This window comes from Equus caballus, chromosome 25 (assembly GCF_041296265.1).
Source record: "Equus caballus isolate H_3958 breed thoroughbred chromosome 25, TB-T2T, whole genome shotgun sequence".
Classification (NCBI taxonomy): Eukaryota; Metazoa; Chordata; class Mammalia; order Perissodactyla; family Equidae; genus Equus; species Equus caballus.
Window position 1 is genome coordinate 27,433,273 of NC_091708.1, and position 14,906 is coordinate 27,448,178.

General features: G+C 58.2%; 1 protein-coding gene across 8 annotated transcripts in view; it reads right to left on the reverse strand.

The window, feature by feature from the left end:
- Window positions 1-14,906, reverse strand: part of WHRN (whirlin) — an 86,308-nt gene that overhangs the window by 6,820 nt on the left and 64,582 nt on the right. For 4 of the 8 annotated variants that reach the window (XM_023628735.2, XM_014736000.3, XM_070252023.1 and 1 more), the window contains 3 exons: window positions 13,620-13,832; window positions 12,642-12,851; window positions 10,057-10,089 (listed from right to left, as the gene is read on the reverse strand). In XM_023628735.2, coding sequence (XP_023484503.1) covers window positions 10,057-10,089; window positions 12,642-12,851; window positions 13,620-13,832 — 456 coding nt within the window. The remainder of the gene's footprint in view (window positions 1-10,056; window positions 10,090-12,641; window positions 12,852-13,619; window positions 13,833-14,906) is intronic. The other 4 variants (XM_070252022.1, XM_014736002.3, XM_023628736.2 and 1 more) reach the window with 2 other exon arrangements.

Below are 14,906 nucleotides of genomic sequence, written 5' to 3' on the forward strand. Positions count from 1 at the left end.
CATTCTTCCTCTGGGCTAGCCACCAGGCACAGTTGCTTCGCTCACCTCTTTCAAGACCTTACTCAAATATCACCTCCTCCAAGAGGTCCACCCTGATAGCCCAACCCCAAATCACCACCCCCTCCCCCACCCTGCTTTATTTTTCTCCTTTGCCCTGATCACTATGCTTCACCCAGAGGCCAGGATGTAATCCTTGAAATATAAGTCGCATAACGTCTCTCTCCAGCTCATAACCCTCCAGGGCCTTTCCACTCTACTTGGAGGAAATTCCAGACTCTGCCCTCATCTGCGCCCTTTCCTGCCACTCCTCTGACAGGATGAGACTGTTCCTGCCCCAGGGCCTTTGCACTCACTGCTCTCTCTGCGCACACAGCATTCCTGGCGCACCCCCCACTTCACATGGTTCTGACTCCAGCAAGGCCTTCCCGGCCCAGCCCTACAACAGCACCCCTCCCTGCCCCCACCCCCCTCTGTCTAAGCCCTGACGCTGCTTCATTTTTCAATCCAAGGTTGATCACCAGCTGATGTTACTATTGATTGGTTTGTTGTCTGTCTCTCCCACTGGGATACAAACTCACAGGCAAGACCTGTGACTAAAGGGTCCCCACCTTACCCTCAGTGTACAGGCGAGTGGCTGCTGGATAAATATTTACTAAGCAAATTAATGAATCGGGGACGAATCGATGGGCGGAGGAATTAATCGAGCCCTCTGGCCATCACGGGGAGGAGGCCCGAGCAGGGAGAGAATGGAGGAAGACGGCTCCCACGGGTCATCCTGGAGCCGAAATGGGGGTCTGAGGGAGGACGAAGGCGCGGGTGGGGATGGAAGGACCCCCAACTCCACACCCCAAGGGCAGAGGCCGCCAGCCCCTCCACACTGACCCCATCCAGAATGATCCTCCTGCAGCCTCGAGCATTCTGGCCGGCAAAGGGCACGTGATCCTGAAGGCCAGCCAGGGGGACCCACCAACCCACGAGATGCTCGGCCCTCCGGCTCTGCGCCTGTCACACACAGGCTCCTCCTCTGGTCCCGTGATGCCTCTGCGGCAACGTCAGGCCGCAACAGCTGCCCCATTTTACCAGCAAAGCTGAGGCTGACGTGCAGACCGCAGCCTCCTGCCCGCTGCCTGCCTCCTGCCTCCCAGGAAGATGCTGCAGACGGCCTCGGGGAGGCAAGGACAGCGGGGGGTCCCGGGGCGGGGTGATGGGGTTGCTCTCGCATCCACTGATTCATGGCGCCAGTTCAGGCTTCTCTGAACTCACACCCAGCTCTGCCACTTACAGCTCAAGGACAGTGGGCAGAACCCGGAACCCTCTGTGCTTCCATTTCCTCTTCTGTAAAATGGGGTGACAGCAGTCCCTCCCTCACGCGCTTGATGTATTAACACCTAAAAAGTGCTCGGAACAGAGCCTGGCACGACGGATGAGGGTAGGTGACTGTCACACACATTGGAAGCCTGGGACCTTGCGAACACCCCCAGCAACCAAACAGCCAGCAAAACATGCACTGGCCGGTGTGGACACTTCAGCCGAAAGAAAGGACACAGCTCCCATACGACCCGTCCTCCAAGACCACAGTGAGTCAGTGCTCCCTGCAAATGGGCCAGCGGGGCAAGACGGACCATCCCGAGCAAAGGCGAAGGGCGAGGCAGGGCTGGGGACCTGCAATGGCTTCCAGGACGCGGCAACCAGGGCCCTGGCCTCAGTGGGAGGCCCTGAGGGAGGTCGCAGGCCTGGGGAGTGTCTGCAGCGAAAACAAGGGGGCTGCCACCACCCTCCAACGGAGCCACTGCCACCGGCCGCAGGAACTCAGCCTGCAGGCACCTGGGGTCCACGGTGGGGCCAGACATGGGATTCTGTCCTGTTCTAGAACGTCAGGAGCTTTGAGCATTCCCTTAGTCGCTCAACAAGCATTTATCAGGCAGCCTTGACTGATGAGGCAAGCTCATGGGGATGCAGAGATGAGCAGGTCACCGTGTCCCCAACACCCAGCAGAGGGCCACGCACACAGTAGCTGCCTGCAAACTCTTGTTCAGGATCGTTGATGGGGCCAGCAGTTGTCACAGGGCCGTGGGGAGGCGAAAGGAAGGATCTAGAACCCGACAATATGAGCACAACCTTCTCTTAGGAAGAAGGATGTCGGAGAACTACAGCCCGCGGAGGACCTACTGTGCGCCAACCCCCCTGGGCATTATACTTACACGATCTCCTTTGATTCTCCCAACAACCCTGGGAGGCAGGCACTACGATTCTCCCTGGCTCCCATCTTTTACATTTAAGCTCAGAGATGGAAGGGAGCTGTCCAAGGCCACACAGCTATCCTACAGCAGATCCAGTTTCTCTCCAGCCCAGTGACCCCAAAGCCCATGCAGTCCTACCCCAACCCCAGAATTAGACACAGCCCTGATACTGTAGGGCCCAGAGGGCCCTGGGAGTGACCCTCTCTGAAACAAGAGAGAGCAGAGCCATCGCTGGCCCTTGGCCGCAGCCATTCTCTATTAGTGGCTCCTGGAGCCTGGAGTGGAGGCAGAGATGGGAGGAGGGGAGGGGAGGGGAGGGTGGAGCGGGACAGACACCCAGCCCTGCAAGGTAGGCCTGAAGTGGAGCAAATGGCAGACGGGTCGGAGCCCAGCCCCGCCAGACTCCATCTGCTGAATCCAGACGCTCGGAGCTGAGTCCCCGAGCCGTGCTCCTTGTGCCTCTGAAATAGCGGCAGACAGCAGGCTAAGAACCCGGGGCATGTGTCAGCACAAACGCCCGCCGAACAGGTCTCCAGAGGAGGATCAAGGTCAGAGCTCGCGCGGGAGCCTCCCCAACACACAAGCTAGCTGCTTGGGGCTCCCTCCTCCTGCACCCACGGGGGAGGCCAGGGCCCAGATCCAGCGGCTCAGTGATTCCTGCCAGGTGGGACCCTTCATCCCTCCTACAGCTGAGGTGACTGACGCTCAGAGACGGAAGGCCACCCGCCCGAGGTCACACAGCAAGGACGGGCCAGGAAGCTGAATCCTATCCAAGGTCTGAGTCTTATCCAGACTGCCCGCCCCGAGAGCCAGGATGCCCTCAGGACCTGCTCCCCCACCTCTCTCCTCCTCCGATCTGTGGCGCTTCACAAAACCCCCGCCTTTCCAGAAAAGAGCTCCCTTCTGTCTGAGTCGGCCCAATCAGGGCCCGGGTATCCCAGGGGTCTGGTCTGAGGGAACGGTGGGGCCGCAACGAAATGATGGGGGGCAATGGCCTGTGCCGACCTCTGCCAGCTGGACTCGTGACCCTGGCGACAGAGGCCGCTATGGCCCAGGTGCCACCTCAGCCAAATGAGGAGCCCCCCTCCCCCACCCCCCCTCCTCCCCGCAGCCCAGCACCTGGTTCTCTGCCTCCCTGGTCCCCTCATTACCATGGGAGAGCTCTTACGTAAAGGGCTATTTTCGGCTCTTTGTTCTTCTTGCTTCTTTACTCTGATGTCAGGACAATAAGCTGCCCAACCCCCCTCCCCACCTCTCCCCCACCCACTGCGCCAAAATGCACCAGAGGCCTGAGGCCAGGGCGTGAGGGGCCTCCCCCGTCTGTATTTGGGGAAACTGAGGCACAGAGTCACAAAGCCTTCTGGATAGTCACCAGTGGGGGCTGAGATTTCTGCCGCAGGGGCTGCTGAGAGAAGGCAAGAAGGGGACACACAGAGAGAGAAGGAGAGAACCTGCGAGGGAGGAGGGAGAAAAGCGGGAAGGGACAGGATTTGGGGAAAAGACGGAGGAGGGGAGAGGGAGGGAGAGAGGAACGAATGACACGGGAAAAACTAGGCAAGGTGGCACGGCAGGTTGGGGAGGGGACCCCGTCACCCCAGGAAGGACGGGGTGGTGGGAACCAGCTAGAGGCAGACAGTCCTGGCGTTCCTGGGGGCAGCGGGGCTGTCCAGAGGGAAGGGGACAGGTCTGGGGCCCAAAAGGATCATGGGGGCAGACCCCGGGGTGATGGCCCTGCTCCCACCTCTCCAGCATGGGGTGGGCGTGGGAGTCTGGAGCCGCAGGGGAGGGTCAGAGGAGTGGACTGGGAGAGAAAGGACCCCAACCAGAGGACGGGAGGCCACACTGGCTGGCATGGCTGAGACTGCGGGGAACGGCCCCAACGCCAGGCAGGGACCAGGCCTCTTACCAGCGTGTCCACAGGACCACCAAACCACAGAAGCCGAAAAGTCCTGGGGGAGCCCCTGCATGATGCCCACCCAGGACGAGGGTCACTGCCTCGTCCCAAGGAAGCCAGGCCACTATTCCTTCTGCCCCTCTCACCCTCCTCCCAACGCTCTTAGGAAAAAGGACAGCATTCAGCTGACAGAGTGTGACCCTGAACCTCCAGGGCAGGGCTAGAGGAGCCCTCAGGACAGGCGCTGGACCCCAGGGCTCCAGGAGGGAACGCGGACGAGCCAGCAGCGCCTGTGACGCTGTCACCCACCGACGTCCCAGATCCATCCTGTCACATTCCTTTTGTTGCAGGTGCTGCAGAACCCCCTTCATGCTCCTCCCGATCACGGCCACCATGGACTGCCACCAGACCCCGTTCCTGGGTGTGCTCAGAAAGGAGCACATGCTTTGCAATTGGTTCCGCTATTTTGAAAATGGCATTTCATTATATAATTTGTCTCCTTTTGGATCCTATGTATTTTACTTTTAAACATTTCAAACTGTTATTCTGAGAAGGAGTCCCAGGGCTTCGCCAGCCTGCCAGTGGGGCCCAGGGCACAGAAAAGGGGAAGAACCCCAGTCGTGCGCCAATGCTGAGTCCAACGAGCCCATTTTATAGCTGGGAAAATCAGGTCTGCGGGAGGAGCAGGGCTGGCCACGTCCCAACAGGCTCTGTGCCCTGGGGTCTGGGCTCTGCTTGGTGAAAACAGCTTCCCGCAGCCCGAGTCCTCGCCCAGGGAGGCAGAGGCTCCATAAAGGGCGGGCTGAGGACCAGTCCTCGTTTCTGCAGGAGCAGAGCTGCAGCCACCCTAGGGTCGCTTCCTGGGTGGGGGCTATGGAGCTAGTCTACCTGACAAGGTACCTGCGTACCTGGACCAGGTGACCCCCACCCGCCTGCCCCTCAGCTCTCTCCACACACAGGGGAGGCATCTTAAAAGATGCATGGGGCTGGCCTGGTGGCGTAGTGGTTAAATTCATGTGCTCCGCATTGGTGGCCTGGGGTTGGGCAGGTTTGGGTCCCAGGTATGGACCCACACACTGCTCATCAAGCCATGCTGTGGTGGCATCCCACATACAAAATAGAGGAAGATTGGCACAGATGTTAGCTCAGGGCCAATCTTACTCACCAACAACAACAACAAAAAAGATGCAAACAGGATCATGTCACTTACTTAATGAAGACCCTCAATGGTGTCCCACAGTTTTAGGATTAAACCCAAGTCCCTGGAGCCTCTTGCGTCTCACCCTCACCCCTCTCTCCTTCACGTCCAGCACTCTGGCCCCACTGACTTCCTCCAGCTCCTTGAGTGTCCAAGAGCCTCACAGCACAGGGCCCTTGGATGTGCTGGTCTGGTCCCCTAAGCTACCTGGCCTCGTCCAGAGTGTGACTTGACTCGAGGCTGCCCCCCCACCAGACTTGCTGAGCTTCAGGAGGGCACGCAAGCTGTGCTCTCTTTGGTTCAGGGCCCCCCTTAGAGCCTGGCACGCAGGCGGTGCTCAACGAATGCTTGCCGCACCAACACAGAAGAGGCTGAATGAATGAGCGAGAAAATAGATGGGCTCCTTCCAATTCCCTACTGGGGGAGGACTCGCCCAGCAGAGGCCTGGAAACCACCCAGGCTGGACCAAAGGCAGATGCCGGGGCTGGGAGAAGATCCTAGGATGGTTTGCTCCCTGTTTCTGGGAAGAGCTGCCTTGACAGTCAAGAGTCGCTGCAGCCGAGGTCTGAGACAGGCCTGAGCGTCTCCCCCTCGTTCTGCCTTGCTGAGGAGGATGGTGAGGCCACAGGGGATCCGGCCGAGGCAGCGAAGCACTGCCAGCCACGCCAGGGCCCCTTCCAGCCTTACTGCAGGGGGAGAGGGCAGCGAGGGCTTTAGAGGCAGGGGCCCCACGGCCAGCATCCTTCGGCAGGTCCAGGGAGCCCCTTTCCAGGCACATGAGAAGCCAGGAGGGCAAAATCTCTCAAATCCAGGCGGAAAAGGGCTGGTTAAGGCCGGGGCAAGTCCCGCTGCCACCCCCGCCCTCGGTGGCCTCTGCTCTGTGCATACAAGGCTGGTCTTGGCCTCGACAAGCCCCGCTCCTCTGTGACCCTCTGCTGTGCCCTTTCCAGCCTTTAGAATAATGACAGAATCGGCTCCCATGTACCCCGCTGCTGAGCTCACTCAATCGCCATGATGACCCACAGCTGGCTGGTCCTACCCGCCCCGTGTACAGATGCAGAAACTGAGGCTCCAAAACTTAAGTCACCTGCCCAAGGTGGCCCAGCTACTAGTTGGGAGAGCCAGCCCCCATCTGCGGGATTCCGAAGCCTGGGCACCCAAGGCCCTCCGCCTCCAGATGAAAAACTCAAGAAGGAATTCTTGAATTCGGCCGCCTCTCAGCTCTCCTGGCCGACATCTTTATGGGAAGGGAGCAATATTGTTTGGAGGCGGCAAAAAATTCCCAGGGCTGACTCTCTATTGGAAACGGACAAGAGACAAATGGAAAATGAACACAAGCTGTCGCCCAGGGGAAGGCTGAAATCTGATTTCCTTTGATCGATTGCATCTGGTTTGCGGGAAAACGGCTGCAGCACGAGCCACGTGTAACCTGGAATTGAGACCCGCGTAGCGTGAGCCGGGGAATCTGGGCTAAACAGAAAGTGGCTCCATTTGGGGCAGCCGTCTGGGGCATCTGGGTCATGACAGCCAGCCGCCTGCCAGCCTGCCCATCTGAGCGCCAGGGCCAACGACATTTTCCTACGATGTGGGAGGGGAAGGTTCAGAAGGCTGGGACGTTAGACTCAATCCTGAGTGGCTGGGGAGTGTGGTTTCCTTTCAGGTTCTGCTCCACATTTCCCCCACTCTGTTCCAGGCCTCGGGCTGGCACTGGGGACAGAGAGCAGAAAAAGATGTGGTCCCTGCCCATACCCCAGGAGCTCTCCCTGGTTACTGGAGAAGACAAGCCCAGGAAGACATCAAAACAACGTGAGAGGCGTTTTAGTGGGGACATGAAAAGCACGAAGTTCCAGGAGGGCAGGGCTTCTGGCCATGAGAAAGAAGGGTTTTTGGGTTGTTGGCCATGCAGATTTGGGGGGCTGCTTGTCACTCAGCATCATGGCAGCAGAAGCTCACTAATACATGGAATTGTTGCAGACCAGCACCTGGCACTCAGTGCTGAATCACTGAATATTATTTCGCGCCCTCTCTCTGAAGGAATGCTGCAGCCCTTGTTCAAGTGCACAGAGAAGTGGGGGGACACAGAGCTGCCATTCCTTGCCGTGCCTCCCCTGGAATATCTTCCTGACAGAGAGGACGCTCAGAGTCGGAGGAGACATGGGGCTCTGCCTTGGTTGTACAGATGGGCAGACTGAGGCCAAGGGTGGGTGAGGGGCTTTCCTGAGGGCACACTGCACGGTAGGGACAGAGCCCAGGAAGGGTGTGGGGCTCCTGACCCCCAGGGTGGGGCCTGGGGCCCTGCTCTCCCACAGGATGGGCTCCCAGGAGAAGGGTTCTGTCCTGCGGCTCCACATGCAGGCAGCCTGGGGTGTCCAGTCTGAGTGTGTGGAGGGACGGGGCCCCGAGGAGACACCAAGGCCAGGGCTGAGCAGGCAGCCGGAAGAGCTGGCGCCTGCAGAGCCCATCATCCCATCTCGTGGCAGCTCAGGCTGCACAGCCTCCCCAGGCCCTTCCTGGGAACGAACCTGTTCTTGGTACAAACCCACTCTCATCTATTCTCAACAGTCAGCGGCATCCTGCTAAAACGAAGTCACACCATGTCGGCCCCTGCTCTAACCTGCCGATGGCTCCCATCTCACTCAGGGTCAAAGTCAAAGTCCTCAGGACAGAACCTGCCACTGCCCTTGCCCACACGCACTCTGTTCCAGCCTCGTGGTCTCCTGGACTTTGTTCAGACATTCCAGGCATGCTCCCACCTCAGGGCCCTTGCGCTTGCTGTTCCCTCTGTTTGAAACGCTCTTCTCTCAGCTGTGGGCATGGCTCTCTCACCTGTTTCAGATCTTTACTCAGGTGTCACTTCCTGACCACCCCAACCCTTCCCTGCTTTGTTTTTCTCCTTAGCACTTTCACCACTTAACATACTCTGTATTTCCGTAATTTATCTTGTTTACTGTCTGTCATCCCTGCTCTACCCTAAGTTCTATAATGGAAAGGATTTCTTTATTCTTCACCACTGTATTCCCAGCACCCAGAACTGTATACGGCATATAGCAATCACTCAATATTTGTTAACAGAATCAAAGGAAGAGAAGGAGAGAGGAGCTAGATGGATAGATGGATAGATAGATAGATGGATAGATGGATAGACAGACGAATGGATGGATAGATGGATGGATAGAAAGATGGATAGACAGATAGATAGATACAAAGATAGATAGATAGATGATAGATAGATGGATAGAAAGATAGATGGATAGACAGATGAATGGAGGGACAGATGGATGAATGGATAGGTAGATGGATGGATGGATGGCTGGACAGACAGATGGATAGGAAGATAGATGGATGGATAGATGGGTGAATGAATAGACAGATGAACGAAGGGACAGAAGGATGGATGGATAGGTAGATGATGGATGGATGGATGGATAGATAGATGGAGGGATGAATACATAGATGAACAGACAGACAGATGGATGGACAGATGGACGGACAGATGGACAGACGGATGGATGGATAGGTAGATGGATAGATAGATGGCTGGATGGATAGATAGATGAATGGATGGATACATGGATGGATGGATGGATAGATAGAAAGATAGACAGATGGATAGAAAGATAGATGGATGGATGAATAGACAGACATATGGACAGAAAGACAGATAGATGGATAGGTAAATGGATAAATAGATAGATACATAGCTGGATAGAGATAGACGCATGGATAGGTAGATGGATAGACAGACAGATAGATAGATAGATGATGCTTAACACACAGCTGGTGGGCTCCTTCAGGGAGAAGCCCAGCAGGACTGCGGGGGTTAACAGCACCAGCTCAGAGGCCAGCAGGCCTGGGTTAGAGTCCACACTCCACCACTCACTAGCTGAGCGACCTTGAGAAAGTCGCTTCTCCTCTCTGAGCTCCAGCTTTCTTCTCCGTAAAATGGGGATCAGAGCAGTACTTGCCACTCTTAGTTACCGGGAGGGTCAAAGAAGACACAATCGGAAAGCATTATGACAGCGCCATGGAGGACTCCTGACAAACGCTAGCTCCTACTATTACTAAGACAGGCCCAGATTATTAACACGGTCCGGGCTCCTTGCCGAGCATTAGGGATTCGATGGTGACTCCAGACACAGTTGCTGCCCTCAAGCAGCCTGTGGTCAAGGCGGGAGCTGGCCAGGCTTGTACAAATTACTAGAACATAATGAGACAAGAGCCATGGCCACGGGAAGCTGGGGGCTGGAGGAGCCACAGGCTGAAAGTCACCCCCCTTGAGAGGATCAGGGAAGTCTGCTCAGAAGAGGTGGCATGTGAGCTACACACATGAGACAGCCAAGCCATGTGAAGTAGGAGGGAGAACATTCCAGACAGACCGCATGGCATACGCAAAGGCCAAGAGGGCTCTCAACAGCTCCACAGCATAGAAAGTCTCATCCTCATTTTACCGAGCCTAAAACTCAGCTCAGAGAGGTGAAAGCACTTTCAGAGGTCACACAGCAAGGAAGCGGCAGAGCTGGGATTGAAATGAAGGGCATTTGCACGCCAGAGCCTGAGAAAAGCTGATGAACTGGTGTAGGGGAGAGGCAGTGGGCACCAGGAAGAACCCCGGGTCCCCACCAGGGCTGGGTGCAGACGAGAGGCAGTGGCGGGAAGGGCCACAGCCCCCTACCTCCGCCCCAGCTAGGGACTCCCACGGCCCCCACCCGGCAGGCAGACGGTACCTCCATCAGGTCTATAAGCCACAGCAGCCGCTCCTGGGGAGGGAGGGGGGCAAAAGGCAAAAAGAAAAATACATCAAATAAATATTAGGGATGGGATGAGCACAGCAAACCCCCTTCTCTGAGCACACAAGCATGTGCACAAAACACACACACACACACACACACACACACACACACGGAAAAGAAACATGATTCTCCAAATCCTTTTTCTCCTTCCTTGGAACGCTTTGTGCAGGGATGAAGTTGGGATGAGGAAGAAAAGGTCCCGTTGCTACAACCCGTCCTGCTTGGCTCTAACTGCCTCCTTGGAGGAGACCAGAGCGTCCTCACTGCTCTGCAGAAATGACCCTTGTCCTGCAGAAAGGCATCGGGGACCGTCATTCACCCCGGGGAGCAGCTGGGGGCTGGGATCATGATTCCCATTTGGCAGATGGAAAAACTGAGGCTCAGAGAGGGGAAGTGATGCGTCCGAGGTCACACCCACTAAAGAAACGCTGAGCCTGCGGAGGACCCTGTCGCATCTGAGAAGACCCAGATTTCAGGGAGGCCCGCCCCTGTGGTGGCAGAGAAGCTCAGAGTCAGAAACAGGGCCCGGGCTGTGCACGTGGTGCATGCCGGATGCAGGATGAAGACGGGAGGGGCAGGCAGATCTCAGCCCGCCACCTTCCAGAATCCTTCAGGCGTCTGCCAGGCTCTGGGTACCAATCCTCAGGGCAGGTCAGAAAGAACAGGGGTTTCCCCTGTCATCAGGGGTGGGCCGTATTTCCGGGATGCTGGCACTGAGAGCCATGGAGTCCTCCCAACAAGCTGGGGAAGGCAGCCCAAGGGCAAGTGGGGAAACTGAGGCACTGAGGGGTGAAGTGACCTTCTCTCCATGCTTCCTCTCCCACCTGCACAACCTTCTCTTAGACTCCGCCTCCGAGAGCTCCCGCTGGTCTCGGTTATCCTAATTTGACATGCACCGGCTCTCCTAGCTGTCCACCCCTCAGAAGCCTGGAGACCCCTTCCATCTGGCCCCCAAAACTCCCTGCTCAAAGTCATGCCCCGGCCTTTGTGAGGTCTGCCTCCCCAGGGTCCCCAGTCCGCAGAGAGGGTGCCTCTGGCAGGGCAGAGTCAACTGCCACAGCTGGGGCCCAGACTGGCCGGGGCCACGCTCCTCAGGTATGGAGGGACCCCTGGGCTGGGACGAGGTCACCGTGGGCTAGCGCTGAGCTGGCACTGAGCCCTGTCCAGGCAGAACAGCTACCCAGATGCTCTAGCCCTGCAGCCTGAGCTGCCATCACGGCCTCGGGCCACTGCACCCAGGGGGAAACTGAGGCTCCGAGAAGCCGTGGCTTAAACCTAGATCTGCCTCCCAGGCTGGAACACCCCCCATCCCACCCCCTGGACCTCTCATCCCTGATTCTAAAAGGACCATCCAGAATGACCGGACTCTGTGCAATCCCCCTGGTCTTAGAGCAGTGACTCATGGCTCCTGAAGCCCCAAGGGGACATTAGCAAGGTCAAACTTGGTGGAGCTGGACCCAGAGAGAAATGGGCCCTTGGGCCAGGGCCCTACGGCCTGAAGCCAGTTCATCACCCAGGTGCCCCCTCAAAGCAGGGGCACAGAGCCACACCTGCAGCCCCGGGCAGGGGACAGACTCCTCCCTGGCCCAGAAGTGACCTGCTCCCAAAGCGTGACCTCGCCTCCTCTGCAGCCACGTCTGGGGCCTGGAGGGATGCACGGCAGCTTCACGGGCCATCTAACCCACGGACCACGTGCGTCTGCAACCTCAGACATCACCGCACCCTCAGAGATCCTGCTCCTCCAACAGGACAGCTAACTGTGTCTGCCCCTGGTCTAACGGAGATTCCACCCCTAGGAGCTCAGAGTTCAGCATCCGGGAGCGACAGCGTCTAAGAAGCACGACCTTCTCTCTCCCTGTGATGACGAATGATGTAGACGGAAAGGAGAGCGGGGAGCCCAGCCGGCTCTCCTGACCTCCAGCCCTGCTCCTCCCACCGCACAGACGGTAATAACTGCTGGTCCCCCATGATGGACAGCCAGGCATCTCCTGTGCCCCTTCCTTGCAAAGGCTTCTGGGACTAATTGGCCTCCAACCATCCAAGAAACACACCCTGAGATGGACCAGATGCTTTTCTCGGGGGGCTGGCGAGTCCGGGAGGAAGTCTGGCTAGGCTTGGGGCTCCACAGACAAGAGGGGGTCTCAGGGACGACCCCAGTCACGACTACCATGAATTCACTGCCACCGTTTCTCGTGGGGTCCTCCCACGGATTGCCATCATTTTATTCTACTTGTCCCAGGACTCTGTTTTTTACCTTTCTTCCCCAGCCTGGCCCCCCCAGACTGTGAGCCCCAGGAGGCAGGGCCACATCTGTCTTGTTCCTTAGTGGTCTCCTAGAGCCCATGCCTGGCACGCAGCTGGCACTCAACAGTTAGGAGGTTTCACAGGTGATGAAACCGAGGCTCGGAGAGGCAGGGCCCAGAGCTGGTGAGTGGTGGTACGGGACCCAGCTCACTCCAGAGCCAGTCTCTGAACTCCCCTGCTGGCCACCAGGCCAGGGATGGGCAGGGGCAGCTCACCCTGGCCGAGCTGATGGTGGTGGAGGTGCCGTGGCTGCCCGTGGACGAGCCCGTGTCGCTGTAGGAGACCGTGGAGCAGGTGTCCCCGGCCCCAGGGCCCGGGGGCTGCCACGCCTTCATCGACTCGATCTCCCGCCTCAGCACCAGGTGGTCGAAGCGGTCCAGGTCCTGGGGGGAGATGGTGCCTCTCACATCAGAGAGGATAGAGAACTGGAGGTGGGGGGCAAGAGGGGGCACTCAGCAGGGAGCTCCACCAGCAGGTGCGACCGGCTCCCTGCTACCCGAAATGACCTGCGTGCAAACTTGACCACTGGCCTCCCTCCTTAACCCTCCATGGCTCCCCACTGTCCTGGGACAAAGTCCAAACACCTGTGCCTGGATGCCGGGCTCAGCATTGCCTGATTCCTGCTTCCCTCTCCGGCTTCCTTTCTCACCTTCTCCTTGGCCAGCATCTCAGCAGGAAGTCCTTGGCCCTCCCTTCCACCTCGAATGCCCTTCCCCCACTTCTCTCCAATTCAGGTTTCCTGTCTTAAGTCTTCCCAAATGTAACCACCCCCAGTGGCTTTAATTGCCTCCTCCTCTGTGCAGCTTCTGACCCTCACACAGGCTTCCACTAGAGCAGAGTTCTCAAAGTGGGCAGCACGGCAGTCACCCGGGGGCTGGCCCCATCCACAGATGTGTGGCGTTAACCAGTGGGGTGGGGCCCAGGCATTGCTTTTAAAGAGCAATCCAGATGATTCTAAATGAACGCTCAGCACTGGAAGCCATTGTGTTAGGCCCCAGTCACAGGGGACTTTGACCCTTTCCCTGGGTCCCCCGTCCTCGCCCAGGGTTCAGTTCAGGCCTGAGGGTTTGCAGGTTCTCCATAGAGGAGTGTGGGATGGAGGGAGGGAGGCAGGCAAGGACGCAGGGCCCTCGAGAGCCGAAGCCAGCCCCCCGCCAGCCCGCGGTCTTGCCCGAGGAGGGGGCGCGGGTCACCTTGGCGTGGGTGTTGAGCAGCTCGAACAGGGCCATGACGAGGGCCTCCACGGAGACGCTGCCGCCGTGGTACTCCTCCAGGTAGTAGGCCATGGTGGCGCGCTCCTGCTCGGTGAGCACGTGCCGGGCCTGCTCCTCCAGGGCCACGCGGGTCTGGTTCCCCAGGCTGCTTAGCGTGACCTGGGAGCCGACTGGCCCCCTGTAGAACCCCAGCTGAAAGGCAGGAGGACAGAGGCCCGGGATTGGGAGCTGCTGGGGAGCCGAGGGGCCAGGCCACGTCGGCGACCGCACCGCAGAGGGATGGGGTGGTCCCTCGGTGGTCTGGGCCCACGAGGCACACCTGCGGGAGATGCACCGATGTGTTCTGAGTACATGGCCTCACGCGGCTGCAAAGTGCTTTACGGCTTAGACGGCACTTTACACGCGTCACCTCATCAGATCCTTGCAACCATTCAGGGTTGAGCAATCTTATTAGGGTTCCCGTTTTATGGTCTAGGTTTCAAGTCTCCCTTGGGAAATTGGGGATAATGGCAACTTTATTTCCAAAATACAGCTCCAGTCTGCACACACACTCCACCCGCTGCCTGCCACTGCCTCTACCCTCCTCGGCTGTGTCTAGGATGCCACCTGGGCTCCCTTTGCCCCCTCAGACTCTCCTGTCACCTACACGGAGCCCGTAAAAACACAGATCTCCTCGTCTTGCTCCCTGCTTAAGCCCCTCAGCAGCAGCCCAGACGTCATCTCAGGGTGGAAGCCAAACCTGCTCTGTGGCCCGGAAGCCAGGTGTGATGGGCTGTCCTGCCCGCCGCCAGCCCCTCCCTGACACCTCCTCGCTTACTACACTCCTCCCAGCCCTCCTTCCTTTCAACAAACCCTCTCCCTGCCTCAGGACTGTGGCACACACTGCGCCCTCCGACGACATCCCTCCTCCGGCTCCTGCACCACGCTTTGATCTCGCCAACTTCTATTTAACATTCGGTCCACAGCCCAAACACCACGTCACTACCTCAGACAGCCTCTGCCTGCCCCCTCCCCTCCTCGCATCCCCGTCAGGGGTCTCACCTGTTACCCTCTCTCCCAACTCCTCATACCTTGCCTCCATGGCCCTGAGCAGCTTTTGTGATGAGCTGTGTGTGGAGGCTGGTTGGTTTCTACATGTGTCTCCCTCATGGGCTGTGACCTCCGTGACGGCAGGGACGTGCCCTGTTCTGTTCCCTGCCCTCACCCCCGGTGCCTGGGGTGGTACCCGGAACACCTCGGGGCACTCACAGGCGTGTGTGGCACGGG